General features: G+C 36.3%; 1 protein-coding gene across 1 annotated transcript in view; it reads right to left on the bottom strand.

Annotated features, from left to right (window-relative positions):
• The window catches only part of Grip75 (gamma-tubulin complex component 4), a 79,809-nt gene that overhangs the window by 5,817 nt on the left and 50,644 nt on the right, over nucleotides 1-23,348 (bottom strand). Inside the window, exons 9-13 of the mRNA XM_081748667.1 lie at nucleotides 21,941-22,097; nucleotides 20,760-20,882; nucleotides 12,515-12,692; nucleotides 10,586-10,808; nucleotides 7,561-7,650 (exon numbers count right to left, since the gene is read on the bottom strand). Of these exons, the coding sequence (XP_081604793.1) occupies nucleotides 7,561-7,650; nucleotides 10,586-10,808; nucleotides 12,515-12,692; nucleotides 20,760-20,882; nucleotides 21,941-22,097 (771 nt within the window). The remainder of the gene's footprint in view (nucleotides 1-7,560; nucleotides 7,651-10,585; nucleotides 10,809-12,514; nucleotides 12,693-20,759; nucleotides 20,883-21,940; nucleotides 22,098-23,348) is intronic.

Genomic DNA, 23,348 nt, shown 5'->3' with positions numbered 1-23,348 from the left:
ATTATACGTGAGTTATAGAGAGAAAAAAAAAAAAAAAAAAAAGCGGAAACTAAACACAATATTAGTAGAAAGAGGGAAGTTAGTGACTATCCGCAACCCCAAGAGAGATGGCGTCATCTTTTAACGCCGGGTCATTACGGAAAACCACAACTTCAGTAACTGTACTAACTTTTTTCATGATCTGAAGCTCAATTTCACTACTTTCCTTTGACCGACAACCTCAATTCTGCTCGCAATCCTGATACAGTAAACCAAGAGCATTATTTGTATTATCTAAATGAACTATTAAGTTATATTATAACTTGTAAAAATAACTGTATATTATTCTATTCTAGTTATAATGCATGATTGTTATTATCCTGGACTTTCGAAGTTCAAGAATACAGGGTAGATTATACAGAACGATAATTTTTGTGTATTTCATAATTTTTCCAGTATGTGGATCAAAATTCCAGTATACTTTCATTATTTCCAATATCAAAATTAAATTCCAGTATAATTCCAGTATTTCAAGTATTTTCAGGATCATTAGACACCCTGTCCAAGTTCTCCATCGTAAATTTGTGACCATTATCTCTAAAAAGCATCTTATATTGCGAGAAAGTTCGCTCGACGTTACTAGAAATAATTCTCGCGTATTTGAAACATGAAATTTCACTAACACTGAAATTGACATCTTCCCCCACTTGTCCTTCCAAAATGGTGCAATTTTCACAATGTTTGAAAACTTTTCTTTTCTTTTTCTTTCTTCAAAAATGCCTGTAAATATAGACATTAGCACTTGTCCGTTAGCTCTAGTAAGTTCTTTCAGTTTCATTTCGACTGTGAGGATTTAACTCACTAAAGCTGACAGTGTGTTCGATGATGATTCAAGCTTTTCTGTACAATGAGTAAGAACAGGTTTGTTGAAATGAATGCTAACTCGAGTTTTACGGAAGGATCTTTTAACAGTTCTTGCAGAATTTCCATAGACGATGCTTTGTCTTTGTTGAGATCATTTACAACAGATAACGAATTGTTTAAAGTTCTGGGCATAATACTCAATGGCATCCAACCAAATGCCCCATCGCGTAACTACAAGAGCAGGTGGAAAAGGAATCCCAGGACATTTTTTATTAAAAATGTCTATTCTTTTATGTGATTTGATAAAAATCTTCTTTCCATCTGAAACTCGTTTTTCGATCTTGGGATAAAGAACTTTTATCTTTTCACATATTGTATGCAACGCATGAGCTACACAGGTAACATGCACCATTTTGGGGTAGCTAACGGAAGGTCTACTGCAGCGTTTTTCACGTAAGCTGCAGCATCTGTAATAATAAGAAGAACATTGTCATGTTTTATGCCTTCTGCCCATAATAGTTGCATTGCTTCATTGAAAAGCCTTGCTATCGTTACATGGGTAGCAGCAGATAACTCTACACACTAGCAAATAATTTTTCATCATTAATTAGCACTCCTACAGTCACGTTTACCACTATTTTTCACCACTGGAGTCCGTAGTTTCGTCCATACATACCCAAATATTTTGATGCACACATTCCGAGTCAATATGTTGTAAAGTTTGCTCTTAACATCTGTGGAGATAACTTTTTCGCAATGTTGATTCGTTGGGCGACTCGAAGTTCGTATATTTCACGAGAGACTTTCGTAATTCAGGGTTCTTTAATTTGAACAGTAGAATATCTGCGGGTAGAAAAGCTCTGCGCAAGTGCGTTTAAAAAGCGGACAATTTTGAAGGTTCACCAGAACCAGACACAACTGGTTGATCGATAAATGCCTGTCTCTTGCTCAAACGTAAAGAAGCAGCAATATGCGTCTTGCTCTCCAAATATTCCGTAATTTGTGAACGTTGGTCAGCCGTGACAGATTTACCACATGGTTGGCAAAATAGCACTTTGCCATCAGTAGAAAATACATCCTTATATTCGTCACAGAACTTCTGCAAACGAGACGAAACACTTGACTTTGTTTTAGGCGTTTTATAGTAAGGAAACACACACACTGTGCTGAAGCACCACTCAGAACACTGTAATGTGCCATTACAGTCAAGGTAATGAACATTTTGTTTTGGGGGACCCATACTTTTCGAACGTACCGCGGGTAGTTTGACAAAAATTTTTCAACACATAATTTTAGGTCTATGTATTAAATTCATTTGTTCTTTACTCAAACCAAAATTAATGTGGAAGCTTTGGAATAATCTAGGAAGAATTACATTTCGGGGAATAATTTCTTTATGTATATAATTATAAACTCTGTATATAGGCATTTCAAATGGATGATTATTGAAACTATACATCGTAATGCGACACTAAAACATAGGTCAGCAGTTGGACAGAATTTTCTGAAATTGCCCACCAATCTGATATTTGGCAGAATAATTTAGACTCCCTTCGTCCCTCTGAGATGCCCATATTTTCCCAAAATCCAGTTTAATCCAGTTTTTACTACTTTTTATTCGCTTTGTAATACCCGCCACCAAAATTCTTTGCTGATTGGAAATTATTTCGGACGCCTTAGTATTATGGCGCGTCTTCTATTATTTTACTTGGCAAGAGCTCCGAGCAAGACCACGCCAGTTTCGCTCCGGAAATATTTTGGATTTTTCACGAGAAAGCAGTAGAATCCAGGTAATGATGTGTATAAAATAAGAAATAAACTTGTTGGAAGCAAAAGGAAGCCCTGAACATTTAAATTCAGCAGTGAAATTAGTCAGAAAAGTTATAATATAGAATTCTGCTCAGCAATCGTCATATTGGACAATACCCACATCTCAGGACAGGAGTGAAGTGATTAATAGTGAGGCTTTACAATGCAACTATTATGGGCTTCATCAGAGCTACATTATTGTCAAGATCATCCATGCCTACATTTTCGCATAAATCAGAAAAAATGAGAAGTGGAATCTTTTAAGTTTTACGCCCCACAGATATGCTAGTAAGGCTAAAGTAGACGGTGATTATGAGAAATGAATGAAACGGTGGAATGAAAAAGGTGGGAGGAAACGGGATAATCCCGAGAAAACCCACGCACACGGTGTTTGTCCACCACAAAGCTCACTTGGCGCAAGCTGGGATCGAGCCAAGGACCCCATGTACCAGAAGTGAACGTTTTATCACTGAGCATCTGCTGCCCCCGCATAAATCAGATTTTAATATCATTACTAATGGACAAAAATAAAGGGAAAAATAGAAATTTGTAGCTTACGAATTATGTGAAATTGTAAATTTGTAAATACAATAGTAAATAATACACCCTAATCATTGGATGGCTAGATGGGTAGTGGAACTCCAAGTGCAGCCACTCCCTCGTGGCGAGTAACGTCCTTATGTTACTTGTTTTAAGAAAATTTAAAAAAATATATATATGTTCAACTCTCAAATTTTGCTAAATTCGCAAATTTTGCAAATTTTTGACAGCGATGCGCGACCAGAAGATATCATATAAATATAGTTTATTCATTTTAACGTTATTTTTACATACTTGAAGAAACTTTTAGGCCATATAGGGTCCTCGTCCGATATTCTTTATTTGTTTCAAAAAAATATTGAAAATTTATTGTTTTTACCGGATTTTTCAAATTTCAACGGCGATGCGGCACCGAAAGATATATAAATAAAAACTTCTTTTTGGTTTTTTTCTTGTCTATACCAATGGCAACTTTTGCGCACTATAGCGTTCCGGAAATAAAAAAAAAAAAAAAAAAAAAAAAACATTTTTTCAAACCACCTTACTATGGGGAGTAACACTAGGGTAATCCCATTACGTAAATTCCTAGCTGCTGCGAGAAGAATCCATATTCAGCAGGATAAACGTAGACAGTCGCACTATGTAGAATTAGGACACTGGAGGACCCGTTTCTACTTATACGCACAGGGTCTGTGAAGCCGGGACTGCATTAAATGGGGGATAGCCGTGATTCAAGTCCTTGACAAGTTATAATACGTGAGCCCGTTACTAATTCTGTAGCGAATTCCACGAACGTGTTGGCTATCTTGACACGCGCAGAAAACTCCTGGAGTCGAGAGGCTCCAGATAAAAGCTGGGTTGACCGACTGGTCAATGTTGGTAGTTCATTTTAAAATGTTATCAGGTTAAGCCACCTATAATGATATGCAAATTAAATGTTGAAATGATTTGCGTTAATTGGTAGTTCACTGGCAACGATGTAGATTAAGAGCTGGGTAGTTGGAGCGTAAGAACATGGAGATAAAATGGACTAACCAATATGGCTGTCGCCGCTGAGTCGTTCGAACATCTGGTCTGCTCTGGCCTGCAACATTTCAATAAACAATTGAAGAAAGCACTTAATTTAGTTCTAATATCTAGTTCTAAATTTAGTTTAGTCAACTGTCCGTTAATCGTTCGTCTTTTCCGATTGTCAGCTACTTCCGTCATAACTTGTAGGATTTGCTGCTTATTAATCACAATTAAACTAATTTCCACATTTTACATTTTTATTATGTACTTTAACTTGTCTGATTTGTATTTTGTTTGAAAATTCGACAAGAGACGAGAGAAGATATGTTTTCGAGACGAGCTCTAAATATAATAGTTTCTGGACTGACATGTCTATTATGGTCACGTTACTCGTATAGAAAGGGCATGTTGAGTTTTAGTTGAGATCTACGAAAAAGACTACTGGTTTACCAAGCAATGAGCAGTGACGTGTCAATATATATCCAGATTACTATCATTCTAAAATAAGCTGCCTCTATGTGAAGGATGTCCAAGAAGTCACTATAGTGCTCGGTTTGTGATTCTTTTTCCTATATGGCTCTAAATCCATGATAGCCCTATTGTCTGGAGTAAAATTTCAACAGGATGTCAACTAAAATTCCAAAATGAAATTTCGCGACTTTTTCGTGACCTTTTCTTCATCAAACCATAAAATTTCGGAACATTCTCAAGAGCGAAGATGGATGAGAATTAGGCCGAATTTTCATGCATGCGATTTGGTAGCGATTTTGTAGCGTCTAAAGCCGACCATACACATTTTTGGTGGTGAATTTTAATGTTTAGTAGAACAAAATTTTCCAGCCTGTACGTATATTTGTACAGATAAAAAAATCTTGACCCAAAAGCTAATTTTCGTGACTTTTTTTGACTTTCATGACTGTTTTCTCATTTCGTGACTTTTTCGTGACTTTCGTGACCGATAGACACCCTGTTCAAGGTTCAACGTTGAGTACGATTTCCCTTTATGAAATTCCCTGTTACAATGTTGACACTGGGAGAAAGTCAGTTCATAATTAAATATCGTGCTTTTAATTTAATTATTTTACATTACAGAGGTTGATTCATATATATTGAGCCGAAATCAATCTGTACAGTATCTCATTAATCATGCATTACAGCAGTGTGGTCGAGCGTTGTCTGATGCCGCCTAACTGAACAGATTCTGGAACGGATGCATTGTGGCCTTTTCCAACGCTAAGTTAACGGCGTAGAAATGTGTAAAAGGCGTAATTTTCGTGTTAGTCGTGCCACTGTGAATCGTATTATACGGATATATGTTGCAAAGAGTTCTGGGCCCATCAAACCAACGCCAGCTGCTAGAAAGTGGCCTCCTGTGAAGACCCCGCCATTACTGCATGTGGTTCGGTATATGACGACCTCCAAAAATACCCATACACAGCACGCGATGACCAGCAACAATCAACCGCTCCATTCACAGATTTACTCCTTACGGTCGTTCGAAATAGCAGTGTGCACACCCTGAAATTGTGTCACGTGGCTGATCAAAAAAGGAACTGCAAGAGATTATCATCTCGCGGGTGACCGGTGGAAATTTGTTGTTACCCTTGGTGGGGCGTGGAATTACCTCACAGACTGTGGTAAAGTTCGTGGTATCCCTGTCAAAGAGTCCATATGCCTGCCCAATGGACTATTGTGTTTTCAGACTCATCAAGTGACGCCTATTCCATCGTCGAGCTCGCAGTTTCCGGCCTTGGCAACCCTGTAAAGAGAAATGGGATGCAATACTCATGGCCCAGCTACAACGCAGTAACCTGCAATGGAAACTTCGATGCCGGGCAATAGTCACTAGAAGTGGCCTGCAGATCGAACACAACTGATGGTGGAAATATGGCATTTCCTAGGTAAGTAGCATAAATGAAATCAACCTGGTATTTGAATAAAGATATTGTAAATATATTTGTCAGTGGTGCTTCCTCCTTTTGCACAAATCTTCCAAAACTTCGAATATTATAAAATTCGATAAAACATCATTTACCGGATAAGTGACATTTTTTCTGCATATAGCGGTGCATATATTGGGACGAACGGATAACGTTCAAAAATCACTACTTCTTTTTAAGCATGTAGAGGCAATGAAACCTGTAAATCTGGTGAGAACTCGAATCTACTATTTTTCTTCAGGATCACAAGACTTTCTTCTCTCAGTAGTAGAAACAGCAAGTAAAACCTTTTAGTGACCTAATTTTAAGGTAATTCTACAATATATACCATATTTCAAAGAACTACTTAAATCAGGGCGCAAAATTTACGATCGCCAGGTTGCCATTGGCGACTAGAAATTTGGAGCTGGCAACCAGTGTTCAGTAGGAATGGTTTCTGCCTAAACTTGCAGGACTGCGCAGTTTCTGTTTCGCACGAAGTCACTGAGTGAAAGAAAACATAGAATGTGAAGTATTCACAACGTTGTAATTCGCCCCTTCTTTATTACCCTCAATGGAAATAGTTTCCCTCTTGGCGTGTCAACGCGAGATCATTTCACCTGCTGTTTGAAGACAGAATAGCCGGGGGGGACAGGCTAGTGCCTAGAATAGATTAATTGATCACGTCACGATGTCAGTGATAAATAAATAACAAAATAAGTAAATACATAAAATATTTTTAAAAATAAATATTTGCATGAGATACCGTTATCACTGCAATCCACAACTGGTACTTCAGTGCAGAGAGAGAGGGCGTTCCACAAACGTGAAGTCTTAAGGTAATATATTTTTTAACATGTATATGGATTGTCCAATTCAAAATTGATTATGCTGAATCTAATTGTCTGGTTTTGAAATTTTATGCCCTGATGTAATCTCTTTCTTTGTCAAACCAAAGGTTGTGAGGAGGGGGGGACCTCTCATAATCTGTACGTGGGATATACTGGCGACCATTATTTTTGGATTGGCGACTGCGTCTGACTTTGAAATTTTGCGCCCTGACTTAAAGGAAAACTCTGAAAACCAGATTTAATGATCAGTAATGTACATTTAATTTATTTTGCTTATGCGTTATATGCTTTTTCCTTCTTTTTCTTTGAGCTGAGTTGAGTTGATTTTGAGTTTAACGTCCCTTCGGACGGGACGGGACCTACTGATTAACGTGGAATCCGAACCACATGAGCTTCCTCCAGGAATCGAACCCAGGTCTCCCACACAGAAGGCGCGTACACTAACTCCTTTATTTTTATGACATACTAAGGTACGATTATAAACGTATAAAATTACGGTATTTCCATAGCTGTATAGAAACGAACAGTTTCACTAAGGTACTTTTCTATCGTTATAAATACTTAAAACAAAGAAAAATATTTCTTACAGGATTTGATCTGTTTTCATGATGAGTGGACTGGGTATTTGAGTCTCCATGACAAGGTTGGTGCAGATGGCATTTTTCATCTGTACAAGTCTGTAAGGAGAAAACAAAGTAACTTAAATATCACAGTCGAAACCAAACGTCAAAAGATGAAACAGAGAGATTTATTTATTGCCGTATTAAAGTTTCAGAACCTATCTTTATTTCTTAAATTGTATCGAAACTGAAACTTATGGAGATTGTGAAATCATACGTTCGTGAAGTCAATATCGTCCTGCTGAAAAAAAAAAAAAAAAAAAAAAAAAAAAAAAAAACTTTTTATTACCATTGACTTTTAATTGATTCACTTCGGAGCAAGGAGGTATCATAGTTCTTACGTTGCGAAGATCTCCAATCTACTGAATAGGTCTCCAATAAGTGAACACATTATACAGTCTAAGATAAGTTTTAGACCACAGCAATGTACCACCGTGTAATGATTTGATGATGACATATTTCATTCAAGTAAACTTCATTTTTTAGTTTTTTTCCTCCTCCAAAAGTGAACTGTTCGGAAAGTTTTCCAGTCATGTTAAAGCTCTGCGTTCCTTACAACTTTGAAACGTGATGGGATTTCCCTTCACAACAACATTGCAGTTAATTAATGGCTTTGAACTACCGATCACCTCCTATGGTAAAATTTTCTTTCTGATCAGATCAAAGTGTCGATCGCATTGGGAGAAACTAATCCCTCTGAGTAGAAAATGTTCATGCACATAATTTTTACAGTCTTGCAAACCAAAAAGTAATCTTAGTTATCAGAAAATTTATATTTTGACCACCTGTTACATCAGAAACCATATTACATCTTAGACTTCAAACATATGTAACAGCCTCATTTTGCGCGGTATTGACATGAAACTGAAACCACTGAACCTTTCGACACAGCAGAACAAAAATATGCAATCTGCGTAAAGAGGGCACAGCTGACGTGCTCTTTTCATGTCGACAGCCTTAATTTATCTGCACACTTACTTAGGATTTAGAAATACTTTTTAGTGAAATAGTCTATATTACTAATATATTTCTCATTTTCAAAGAATACGAATTCAAATAAATTATGACGTCACATACTTTGATGAGAAACTGAGTAAGGATGAGGTCGATTTTAAAAACATACTCTTCTTTATTCATAAGTAATCAGTACTTACTAGGAAATTAAGCAGGTTAAATTTTAATACCTTAATTATACCTTAATTTCGGTAATATTTTGGAAAAATGTGAAAAAGTGAAGACTCATGTGCGCCTTTCAGGCTATAGTTAGTTACGAGCAAAATAGTTGTCATTACTGGGAATCTAATTTGCAGAATCGCTTCTACAATTTTATATGTAATTCAAAATAGTTTCCTCGTCTTTCTATTTAATACATTTCGTAACTGAAACAAATAGCCTTATCCTCAATTTTCAAGGATTCCTTACCTACTTTAAACCAATGAAAAGTTGTTGTGCGAGATAAAATGAAAAGTGTTTGTAAGAGTCTTTTACTAATTCGTCTATAACAGTTAAAATTCATTGCAGAAAGTATTTCCTTTAAATCTCTAGGCTGACGAACTGAAGCAAATAACTGGCAAGAGATTACGCTTTACTGATAAACAACTCTGCCGAATACCTGAGTGGAACTAATATTAAATTTTCTGCCGGAATGAGGATTTTGAGTACGAACGTAACTTTCAGTCAACATTACCCAACACGAACGTAATCTGAATCTTTCGTAGTGCCTCAATTTGTTATAACCGTCAATCACATGATTTATTATACTAATTCGTTTCAAGCTTTTAAAACTGGTGATCTCACAAAAACATTCTTCCACTCGAACTTTGTTTCTTGAGCAAGGTGGTATTACAGCCAAAAACACTTTGGTCCCATGGCAACCACAAGAATATTTAACAATGCAAATGTACGAAACTCCTGTTTCATTGCAATATTATTTTCCTTTTCACTACATTAAGTTGAAAATATCACACTGAAGATATTAACAATGCGGACTCTTACCTTGGAACAAATTGTACTACAAAAATCTCAAGGATTAAAACACGGAAAAATGACAAACAAAAGCCAATATATTTGAAAATAAAAGAGAACCACAGAGAACAAACGAAATTCAATGCAACAGATGAAACTATTGTTGAAGAACCATTACAAACAAATTACTTAAATAGTGCTCAAATGAAAGAGCAAAAACAATCAAGAACAGTTATTTGATCAAGGGATTAAAGAAGGCATATTGTAAACAAGGGTCAATTGAAACAAAGAACAGAAAATATAAACAATTCATGAAGTAATTTTAACTACACATCTTGCATACCAAGTCAATATTTCAAAAGAAACACCAGGGATAATAAAACAAATACTAAGCGATTTATTACAAATAAAATCAAAGGATTCTGTGGAAAGAAATCGCTTACTAATTATTTTTAACACACCTTTAACAAGAACATTAATATTAACTTCTAAAATTAGAGATCTAGTTTTAACTGACATTTCATATCTACCGAACACAATCTACAAATATTTTTTTCATAATAAACTTATACAGTTCTAAGTGTATAGATTAACAGAACTCAAGGGCTGAGTCTAAAAATATTACTATCTTTACTGACGTTTTGCTGAAGAAGAAACTATGTTTCTTTTGTTGCTGCGAAAACTTCCTTGTATACTTAAACCGATAAAAGGTATTAACAGCAGTTCGAATAATTTTATGCTTATAACATGTATTTTAGCATGAAATGAAATTATTTTAACACAATCCACAGCTTTTAGTATTATCCTATTTTAAATATAAAGGAATAAATGAAAATTATAAATTGCTCAACTAAATAAGCTTAATTGAACGCATTTAGTAAGCAGTTTATAATTTTCATTCATTAAAGTATGCGCAAAATGCAAGCCTTAATTAACAAAGTAAAGAAATATTTCCATTAAACTATCATGAACTATAGTGAAGCTGAAACATGCAGCAGTCAAAAATTTGTACAATAAAAAGACTTACTTTTGAAGCTGCTGTCAACATAAAAGTCTGGCTCAAAACATTGGTCTGGAACACGCTATGCGCTTTTAGGATTTCCTCAAAATCTTTTGTCGAGTTTATTACTGTTTGAAGCTGCATATACTGACTTTCCAATACATCAACCTGAAGATAATACTGCAAATTGTCCACAACAAACATCAGGTTATTTCTCAATTGCCAAAGCATAGGATTGTACCTAGAAATGCTGAAAAAGATATAAACGTACAATATTTGTAATATATAAACATTTTTATAAAATATTATAAATACAAATAGATCATCACATTCCAAAAATTATTAACTCAAGTACTTAACAAACTGTAAGGAAAATTTTTGGTGTTATGCCTCCATAATCAGACAATTGAGTAGCTTCTTAAAAGTAACGAACTCTGGTCTACTATATAATAAATAAATGGTGGTGCGAGACGATGTGCTGACTTCAGATCACCTAAATGTAGGCCATATGGCTGGCCATAGTCCTTTAGGACTGGTAACATTTGGAATCTATTCTACATACACTGATTTTGGGTTAAACATATTTAACACTATTAAGGAAGGCAGAGTTAAATAAAATATAAAAGTACTGCAGGTGTTGTTTATTAGAAAGAATGTATTAATGCAAATGTGAAATTGTTTATGGTTAGAAACAGAAGTAGTTGAATTCGGAATTTAGTTCTTGGCTTCTGAGGTTCGTTAAGGAATTCTTCCAAGAGCATATTGAGCCCATGGGTATATAGGATGTTGTGTAATAAAGCGACAATGATTTGTATTTACGTCTTTTGTCAGCAGTGAGGCTATATAAGACAAGATCTACATTTTAAATCGGAATCTGAACGAAGTCTAAAGCGCTCGATGCCTTCCCATCAAGAATCAAACCCAGGGTCTTATGCATCGAAGGCCCGCACTCTAGCACCAGTCTAAAGAGGAAGACTGAAACCTTTAGTTATTACGGTTCTATTAAGTATTATGAATTTGGCGATGGAACGAATAAGGGATAAGAAAAAAGTGGTTTGCTTCGTTGAAGTATAATGAGAGAGCTTAGAAGTTGGTTGGAGACGGTAGACTAGAAAAGAGGTTTGCTCAGTGTAGCTATCAATACTTTGCATTCTGATATGGCGCGCAACTGGACGTTCCACACTTATTTTTCTGTTCTTTAGTTTTCCTTTTCTTCATACTCTCGTCCCTTCCCTTTCTGACGAACCATATACCGAAATCGATTGTTTTACCTACTTGTGTGATACTGGTTTAACTATTTTTTTTGTAAGTATTTTTTTATATATAAAAGAAAAGTGATTCGTAAGGTTTTAACAGGTTGTCCTTAAAGTATTGATAACACCACAGAACACACCCCTCTTTCCTTTTCAGACTTTCTGTTATATGCACCGTCACTTAGCTCGTACTACTTAATACCATCCTATCCCCTAGAGATGCCACCTCACTACATCAATATTCTGCCCACCCATGATCTCGGAACCCTTGAAGAATTGCTAAATATAGAACAGTCAGCACAATTCTTAATTGAAGTAGCCTTCTTTGTCTTAACCGCGGACAATTTCACATTATCTTCAAATCAGGGGTACTTGCATGACTCCCTCAAATAGCATCCTTTCGCGGGGTCCCTCCACCCATTCTTCTTGCTTTGATTCATAGTATATATCCACAACCAATTAACACTGGAGCTTCTCCTATAATCCCTAAACAAGAGCCCAATCAAAGTCACTTGCTCTTGAAAATCATCTTAAAAATCAATTCTTTTAATACAATAATATGGTTATTTTCTTCTATCAAGTCTAAATTGTAAACCTAGTTGCAGAGTTAGTACATACTTTCGCAGACGATTACGTATCCCAGAATATACACATGGAACTGAGGAGTTAGTATTGTTTAAATTTTGTTTGAAAACATTCTCACCTCTTAGATTTTTGCCGAATATGGTGACTCCATATATTGTGCAGAGCATTTTGGACTCTCTTTACTCGTAACAAAAAAACAAATAGATGGTTATAATTACGAAGCACTTCTTTCGTGAATACCAGATGAAGAGGCCACACAACTTTATAGTTCAAAGTCAAAAATGTCCATCCACTTTCTGTGAAAAAGAAATTTAAAAAAAAAATACATCACCGTTTATCAATACACAACAAACTTGGGGAGGGGCGGATAAAAGAGAAAATATATATTATCATTTTAAGAATTTCTCCAGATTTGAACTAACTTATTTACAGCTTTCTCTATGCATAATACAAAAGACTACTATAAAATATACTTCATTTAATATATTTACAATTAAATTAATTTCTAGTCTTGCTTATAGAGTCTCTTGTTAACTAATGCTATATGCGCAATTCTTTACATCTGACTAAATATTGCAGTAAAAACAGGATCACTGACTACATTACTAAGCTGTTATCACCTAATATGAATAATGTTGGTTGTTGGTTAATTAGAATTTAGCGTGCCGTTCAACAGCGAAGCTCCATGAGGCGTGGACCTACAGCTTAACATGACATGAGATTCGAACTGCATGAGCTCCCACCGAAAATCGAACCCAAGTCTTCCGCGCCAAAAGTTTCTGAAACGAATAAAAGGATTTACGCATCCAGTAAAGCAGAGAGAATTACGTTCATTCTGTGTCAAGGAAGCTTGATCTAAATTGGTAAGTTTATTGTGTAAAAGCAATTCTTGTTTTGACTACACGAAGTAAAGACGGAAGGAAATACACGAAATGTGTGCCCTTATTGTCTTTCTCATTTACTTTTACTTGCTTTATTTTCTTGAAGACATGGACCGCAAGTTCTTACAGCAGTAGGAGTGACGTGTAAGATAAAGATATAGTTCCTTACCAGTGATGAAGCAGTGGGGAAGCAAAAGTGATGAATCGTAGACAAAAATAACAAAGTGAAATTCGTTTCACGTTCCATGTTTACGTTGTCATGGCTAGAACAAACCAAATTCCCACCGAGAATCGAATTCCGGGTATGGTTACCAAAGCGTAACTATTAAATTACTTAGAAATCCTAAAATATTGAAGGTGAATCCATTTACAAAGTATGCTATATAACTGATCATTATTAGTGATAATCCTTATTACTTCGACTATGTGTTACGAAATACAATTCTATTTACCTTAGATAGACCTCGTAAATTCCCAGAAACAATATTTTCCACTATGGCAGTGAACAGTATGTATAGTTTCATTAAACAAAATAGGCTGTGCTACTTAAAAAAAATAATCATATATACTGTAGGTCAATGCAACTTTCGATCGTAATGTTTTGACGACGAGATGCCAATTTTGAAAGCTTGAAAGTATTTAGTCTTTTCAGAGTGCATTTGACCGTAACTATCATGTAAGTACCTTTTGTTTTAATTTACTTCTATTTATTTATATAACAGCAAAAGATATACGGTAGATATTAACAAGAACATCTGCAGAAACTCGATAGGAACTTTTAAACTTTCAAGATAATGTCTCATCTGAGCACAGAAGAGAAAGAAATGGGGCGCGGTGGCTCAGTGGTAGAGCGTTTCCCTCCAGTGCTTGGGGTCCCTGGTTCGATCCCACTCGCGCCGTGTGGACTTTGTGGTGGACAAACGCCGTGCTCGTGGGTTTTCTCGGGGTTCTTCCGTTTTCTCCCACTGACTTCATTCCATCATTTCACTCATCTCTCATCATCACCGTCTCCTTTAGGCTAATCGGCATAATCGTGGGACGTAAAACTTACAGGTTTCATTTCATTTCAAATAAGAGAAAGAAAATAATAATAAAAAAGAATTTTCTTAACGTCCCACAGGTACGCTCCAAGGCTAAGGGAGACGGTGAGATGATGATAAACCAAACAGTAAATGGAATGAAGGAAGTGTGAGGAAACGAGAGAACCCCGAGAAAAACTCCACATATGGTGTCTGTCCACCACAAAGCTCATTTGGCGCGAAAAAAGCGTATTTTGCCAAATGGAACCGTAGACTATGTTTGAAGGAGTACCCATATGTTATGATGGAACAGTGTGTGAACAGGTGTTTAGAAAGCAAACAACACTTGGAACGGAGAAATATGATCAACAGGAAAGAGCTGCTTCCATCAAGGATGGTAATAACAAAAGTGAAAACATTACAGGATAAACTAATAATAATAATAACACTGCCCAACAAATAAAAACTTTTTATATACCTCCGCGATAAGAATGGGTGATTCTTAAGGAAACGGTCACGCTGATTTCGAAAATCACCACACGAATGCTCTGTCACATCAGGTTCAAAAGATATGAACATATTTATTATTCGCATTATATACAGTACAACCACGAATATCAGACACAGTTTTCGGGATATTTCTCAGCCCCTATTTAACCGATTTACAGAAAATATTAAGGGTAATCTTTAAGGGCTATCTAAACGTTGTGTCTCTCAAAATTTGAAAGAGATCGGTTGATTAGAGGCTGAGAAATAGCCCGAAAAATTTGTCGGATATACGTGGTAACGTATTATACGTACGTTAAAACATTTCGATATAGTTTGTTACATAGTCAGGCCTATTTTGTTCATCAAATCAGTAACGTCTGTACAGAAACACATTCTTTTCCCAAAATAAAATGCAAAGAATTGATGTTTGTGTCGAAACTCAGAAATTTTTGTACCAGGAGCAAGTAATTTCCATTGCTGTAGTCTAGAACCTAGAAGTTCGAATGCTTCTCCCGACAATTTTAAGTCAATTAAGTCTTCCTGCTCTATTAAATGTATATCACTGTCAGCATATACTGGTAAACAGTCCAGATCTTTTGACGTAGAAGCCACTGGCTCCAGTGAAACGTCAAGTTCATTCCAGTCATCATCTTCCACTGTCCATATGTCAGGGGGTAGAGGTATTGGTAAATCGTCACTATGAGGCACGGGTTGTATGGCCGAAGGAATATCAGGATACTAGATGACGTGTTTACTTTTTCTACACATACCGGAGATTTCAGTCATGCAGTAGTAACAGTCATTAAGGTGGCTTGATGGTATTCTCCACACCATCGGTACAGCAAACGGCAAGGCCTTTAATTTCCCATGTAACCACAACCTAAGACTTGTATGTACAAGTTATGCAGCACTGATGAGGAGCCCATGGCTTGTCTTGGTCACCAATTCGAAAACCGAAGTACAAAGAATAAGCAAGTTTTGTAATTTTGTTTATTTTCTTCCTTTGTGGTTTGGGTATAAATCAAGCACACAACAAATATCCGGATGATTAGTACACGTTCGGTGTGAACCAACTCGTTTCATATTGTACAATCCGCGGCAAAAAACCTGCAACATGAAGTTGTAAGTTTATCGTGAATCTACGCCTAACAGCACAGGGAATTAACATAACGTTTAAGTGGGACGAATCATGCCAGGATAAACCTCGGCCTCCTCCGGTGCACACTTATTTTGGAGCAAAAGTCTTCGTCATTTCACAATAAACTTATATGCTCATGTTGCAGGTTTTTTGCCGCGGATTGTACCAATAACTCACTCCACACACAGCACAACACTCCATTTCTAAAAGAATATGCTTCAAATACACTTAAATAATACAGGCGCGAAGAGATCTCGTCAACAACTTAGAATTCTGACACATCACACTGGGATCTATTTTTCTTTGCAAGGAGAACACGATACACGAAGGAAAACACGATAAGACGATGGGGTATAGCTTTTCTCACTTTGAGTCATAAACGAAAGTACATAGTGATATGCGGCACGAGTGACGAAATAAATGAAATTTTTATAACCTGAAGGGCTTACAATTAATGTTGCCAATTTATGAATTTTTTCGCTAAATCTAGCAATTTCATAATATATTTTAGAGACAAGATTTGTTTCGATTATCATTGTTAAACTAAGGATTTAGCGACTTTCGAAATGTACAGCGAATAAACTAGCATTATTTCCATTAAAATTAAGGTTTCTAGCGACTTTTCGCAGTACTTTTAGCGACATTATTGTTATCGTTGTTGGCAACACTGCATAATTGTTATCTATTTGAAAAAAAAAAAAAAAGGTAAGAGGGCTTTGAGGGGCACAATGTCCTTATGGCAAAGTATTTTAAACTTCCACTTGTCGATTCTTGACGGTTAACTGGGCTTACTTTACGTTCTTCATTTCATTATATTACATGTATGAGCGAAATATACATGTATATCATGCAATATCTCAAAACTGTGACGTGATGTGCAAAAGTTATCATTTTAGTTTTCTACGCACCAAAATCATTCAGAAGCACCTATTATTTTCCCGGAGGTAAAAATCATGTTGGGCAGTGTAATATTGGAAGAAAATAAATTTTAAAAAAATAGTAAAAAGAAAGATGTATTAATAAAATAATTATAATAAATCGTCTTCGTGTCACCCCCATTATTATTATTATTATTATTATTATTATTATTATTATTATTATTATTATTATTATTATTATTATTATTATTATTATTATATTCGAATAAATAAACAGGAAACAACGCTGGAAGAAGGTTACAAGCTATTTAGTCCAGGTTCACAATTGACAAAGTGGAAAACATATGTGTTCCCATCTCTGGAGAAATGAAGTTTGATTGGAGGGTTTTTAAGAGCAAACATGGAAGCATCATTCAAGCATTGAATTGTGAGTCTGTATTCGAATTGGATAAATGGAAAATCTGTATATGGCAGGAGTAACATCATTGGGGTTCGAGCTTCTAGACAGAGAATTCTGTAAAATAGAGTAAGTGTACACAGTAAATGAGATTGGAAGATCCGCACGATGAATATGTTTTGTTGGTTCTGATTTGTTCAAAGGTCAAACCAGTGTGTACAATAGGTAGGTTTTGTGTTTATGTTTTTGGCATTAGCTCAGAAAGAGCTAGAATTTTAAAAGTCTATAGAGAAACCAGCAAGAGAAGGTCTCTGACAGTTCGCAGTGGCGTTGCCACTACTCACGTATTAAGGCGTTTTTCGGTCCATCTATAATGCCAATTTAATTAATGGTGTAAGACCGTAGTAGACCGTAGTAAGACTGTAGTTGGTAACACTAACACCAAAGTAGGAGCTGCATTTTCCCTTCGCATGTGGTAAGAAACTTCAGAGACCATCTTTTGTTGGCCCTGCTATAGTTCCCGTAACAAGGGTGAGCAAGGTTGGCAAAATCCGTTTTTTTTTAAACAAACAAAACGTTTTTTTTTAGTTTAAATAAGTTTTTTTTTTGTTTAAACCAGTTTTTTCCCCTTTTTTTTGTTTAAATAATTTGCTCTATGTATTTATATTACATATGGGCAGAAATAAGTTTGTTTCGCCTTGGTATTATTATGCAACAACAGGTTATGCTGGAAGGGGTCACATAAGCTTAAAGCGGAATCCAAACCGCTTCCCGGCTTACATTCGAGAGAAACTGTCCTCCATTTGGACTCGAAACCGGGACTAATTGGCCACAATGCGATGAGTCTGCCGACTTACTCACGAAGGACTCCTGATAAAAATACGTTGTACTGATCTTTACATACTTGTTAATATAATTGTCAAGAGTCATTTCAGAAGGACAAAAAGATAAACAGTTGCACAAGTGAAACCACTATACAGAATTACATATAAATCGGGAAACTCCCGCCTTTGCCATTGGGAAAATCCTGTTATTACTGTAAATGTAGAACAAATCCCATTATTGCCTTGCATGTAAAATTTTAAGGTCAACGTACGCTAAAACTAAGGTATTAAATTACAAATTTAGTATGTAGGTATCATTCAATAAAATTAAAACAAAGTCCAATCCAAGCTAATGTTGGAAGCTACGTAGGCAGTCGATAAATTTTGCCAATTTCTATTAATATATTTAAGCAACCTTGGCTGCTTTATAAAACAACACGCATTTACGCAAGCAGAAATATACAGTTTGATTTCGTTTCGTATGTTTAGGCTTAACATCTTTAGGTAATACCGAGGTTATCAAGAAGATTTTCGCTTAAAGTGACATCCGAACCGTTACTTCGTTTACACTACAAAGAAAGGTTGTGGTTGGACGGAGAATTGAACATGGGACACCTTGATCAAAAGGTGAAAAAGATATAAAACTAATGCAGATGGTTTGACATGTGGAAACATCACCATTAAGTTCACAGGATTTAAAGCATTGTTCTTTTCTTTTCTTTCTTTTTCTTTTCTTTTTGATTTTAATTTTTTTTTAAACAGCTGGTTTAAACCAGCCAACCATGAGGGTGGTTATTCAGGTTGAATGACATGTTGGTAGACGACTTTAGCATCAGTTTCTAGCAATGTGAGAGTACGCGAAAAAGAAGGTTCAGAAGTTCCTTCAAATAATGGAAGTATCGTGTAAGAAAGTCCTAGTGTATTAATTTTTAGCAGTCAAAGTTTTATTTGGCTTGGTTTTTTGCAGGATCTAGTTATTTCTGGATAAAATTGGAAAGGTATTTTTCATTGAGGAATGGTGAGCTACGGTCTTAAAGATGTACAGATTACAGTATCAGTATTTTCTCAGAGTTGCAAATGTCAGAAGCGAAAGACCTTCGAATGATCCAGGGAATAATACTATACAGTCAGGTAAACCAACCATATGTGCACACTCTACCATCATTTCTCAAAGATACTAACTAATCATATACAGATACTTAGCAATTTAATGGAAACATCTGGAGTTGGAAAAACGTCAAATGTCTGGGTTTTGCAACGGACTATTGGTGATATGTTGGGGTAAATTACGTGAGGACAGTACAACGTCAATGTGTAGTGAACTGAGCACAGTGATATTGTAAAATGGGTAACACCTCTGATTTCCAGAGGACAAATTGCTGGCGCTCAGTTATGTAGTGCGGTCATGACGAAAGTGCAAGTGTGTTTGTTCTGTCGCGAAGGACATTGTACAAGGGGATGACGGCCTAAAAAACTCACGGCGAAACCATATCGGCGAAGAGGAACAGCGGTGGGAAGAAATACTCAGTGATAGGTTCCGCCGACCATTGAAGCATCATGCAACTGCGGTGTAAGCGCCTGTGTCAATCATTACGTCCTCCGCGAGTTACGTGACATGTACTTACAGAGTCGGGTTTTACAAGCGCAGCCGCTGATAAGGGACGCCACGAATTTGCAATATGGACCGCTAAAGACTTGAAACGTCTGATATGGTCGGATGAGGCATCGTACACCTTATTTTAACTATAGGTCATGTTTATATGTGGTGGAGCCTTAAGAAGCGTATGATTCGCAGCATTTGCACCCAACTGTGAAAATTGGTGGCGGTTCTATGATGATGCAGCCCAGAATATCGTAATTTTCAATGGGTCCTCTGCTGACATTTACCGGTCACGTCCCTGCCCATGACAGAATGACGACCTAAATTACGAGAAAAAATTCCTTGACTTCCTGTTTTCCAGAACTTTCTTTTGAAATTTTTGCCTGATATGTAATTAGCCGTACGGACTTTCCCATGCTGATGAAAACACGAGACCAAGAAAACATGACAACGATGATATACACACAATATGTTTTCCCTAATTAACTGGAAAAATAAATAATTTAAAAAACAAACAACTGTACTCGCAACAGTTGCAACATACATTGTGGCAGAATGAGCCAGCGTTGGTTAATCGAAGGGTGTGCTGTGCTTTCACAACAAATAACGATCAGGGATAGCATCCAGAGATCTGGCTGGAGACAATGTGCTATCTTTCACACTAGCCACACCTAGCGCAATCAGATACCCATCTGTTCCATTGTATTTAAAATCTTTCGATAATGAGGCAGACCTGCGGAACGCACGCACGGAGTTCTTTGCATCCAAGACACCCCGAGCTTTATCGCCACGGCATTACGCAGCTGCAGGAACATTGGCAAAGGGTGCTGGATGTTGAAGGAAATTATGTCCTGACCTAAAGTTGACATGCACTGTATGTCTGTGTTTTGATGATCACGAACAGCACGAGCTTTTTTTCGGTTATCTTGTACTACATGCTCATCACCGCTTAAGTCATAGTCATCGACTCCGTTTGTATCATCCTGTGTTTCCAGAAAATCCTGGTACCCTGCGGGTGTCTACTTATGTCAGATTAGTCTATATATATATATTTGAACCTCGTTGTATTGTTTTCTTCATTTGCATAATTATCTCTGCTGATATAGTTTCAAGAAAATCTTGAAGATTAATTATTACCTGTAGGTGGATCTTCTTTGAAATTCCAGTTTTCATCGGTAACAACGAAACGTAGTTTCTCTAATGCAGACTCATCATCCATTAGAATTTTACGAGCAGCAATTTGAAAGGCTTGGTTTACATCTGTAAAGCGAAAATGAAAAAAGTTTTGAACACAGAATCAAAACAAATTAGTATATTAGTATGTGAAATTATTCATTCTTAATATTAGTGAAAACATAAATTAAATGTTTATTTTTTGGTACTTGGTATCAGAAGAAATAAATATTGTCGGGTATTCCCCATATCATGGCATGTCTAAGAGAAGTATTTCCACATTATTATTCACGTAACTCTTTGGAACTAGCAGTACACGTGTTAGCATTCTGGACAATATAGTCCCGTATTTTCTCCCTCATTCAGAAAACGTATGCGTTGAGTTGGAGTTTACACAAACTTTATTCATTCTTTAACGCTTTCAGAAGTGACGAAAAATTTGGTTTTCATGTTTTTGGATTTCTTCCTCATACAGAAGTGAATTTTCTTCTACCCACATCGGCACTCTGGATTTCCCAAAAGGTAGAGAACAAAGGATACCCGTGTTCACTCAACTATACGGCCATACTGACCCTCACTGTACGTTCACTCATTCACCAGTTCTATTTGTCTCGCGACAGCTACTTTTCATCTTGGCAAAGTCCAGCGTGGTAACTATCGTCGTAGAGGTCTATTCCTAAGTCTTAATCTCAGAATTTACCCATAAAAGCTCTTAAGAGTACACAAATTAAACTTCTTATGCTATTTATTAAATTCATTCTTTAATCAACAACTACTTTCATTCTGTAAGAGGCATCACGATACCACAAATTAGCTCGTTGAAGTTTAGCGTCCTTTTTCAGTACTGAGGCTAAATGAGACATGGACCTACAATTTAAGGTGGAATCCGAATCCCATGAACTCCCACCAGGATTCGAATTAGGAACCAAAGGTACATACGCTAACCATATAGCCTCGAGGAATCTCTACCGGAAGTAGACAGTCTCTTTCAGTACGATGAAGGGCTTCTATTTCGCTTTCAAATATTAACATAAGTCAATGGCTCATACATTTAAATTTTAAAAAATAAAATGTTCACCAAATGTATGTCTTCCTTGATCCGGAAAACACATCAACAAAAGGGAAAAAAACTAAATATATCTCACCTCGATTTGTTGAAGACGTTGGAGGAATTTGCAAAACAGGATCAGCTTGTGTTATAAATTCTAGAAATAACTCTCCTCTAGCCATAAGGAAGAAATCCTTTATTAGCTTTAACTGAAGGGACAGATCTGCTTCCTTCACAGCTAAATCCCATAATTGCTGTAACGAAATTTTTAAATTATTCTTATTACTATTTTCTGATTGATATTTAATATTATTGAGCTAAAATATCAATGCTGGAATAAAATCAAAACATTTACAAATAAAGTAATACAGTACACGCATACATATAAAAAGTAATAATGCTGAGATAATGAAAGAAAATAAACAGAGGAGAAATAGGATGAATACTAATCAGTAGACATCGGATCTTTAGGTAAAAACCTATTTTTTCCTTAGCTCAGAATGAAAAATAAAGTTGTATATGAAGGTTTTATAACAAATTAAAGCACTAGCACCAAATTTTATTTTGCCTAAGAATGCCTAATTGAACGTTACATCCTATTTTTGCCTATTTTGCGCGGAATGCGGCAAGAACAACCAGTTTTATACTGACCTGTGTCTAAGAGATTCCTGACACAGTACTGCCATAATTCGGTCCCGTCTGAGTCGACGTTACGCAAGAACTATGTGCAATCCATATATGACGAAGCAATATCCAGAATACGAAATGACATAGGAGATTCTTATATTTGGTTATCGATTGATGAAACCATTGACGACCAAGGACGATCCATTTGTAACTTAGTTGTCGAGAAACTAAATTCTGAGGCACCATCCCAGAGCTTACTTTATTTACTCCAAACAACTTTCAACAACCAATCAGGAAACAATAGCACACTTTGTGAACAATGGGCTAAATGTATTATACCCCAACAATCTTGGTGAGAAGAAAATGCTTCTTGCCTATACAGATGCTGTATCATATATGGTTGCTGCAATGAAGATGTTGAAGGTGTTCTATTCCTCCCTTGTGCATGTGACATGTCTCGCCCATGGTTTAAATCGTGTTGTCGAGCAGATAAGAGTAGAAATTCCAAAGATCAACAAATTCTCTACTGTAAAGAAAGTTTTTCTTAAGGCTCCATCAAGAGCACCGTTCTTTAAAGAAAAGCTTTCAGATACCTCCGTGCCACCTCAACCAGTGTTCACACGGTGGGGTACGTGGTTGAAAACAGTTGAATACTATAGTGACCATTCAGTCGAACTTGCATCGCCACTGCTCAATGATGCCAGCTGAAGGACAGTCTCAAGAGCGAATGTGAATTAGGCCGAATTTTCATGCATGCGATAGAAGCGTGCTTTGCTTGCGATTTTGTAGTCTAAAGCCCACAACAGACATTTTTGGTAGTGAATTTTGACGTTTTATACAATAAAATTTTCCAGTCTGTACTTATATTTGTACAGATA

The sequence above is a fragment of the Thermobia domestica genome, chromosome 2 (assembly GCF_964235325.1).
Source record: "Thermobia domestica chromosome 2, izTheDome1.hap1.1, whole genome shotgun sequence".
Lineage (NCBI taxonomy): Eukaryota > Metazoa > Arthropoda > Insecta > Zygentoma > Lepismatidae > Thermobia > Thermobia domestica.
This window is presented reverse-complemented; position numbering and strand designations above follow the sequence as displayed.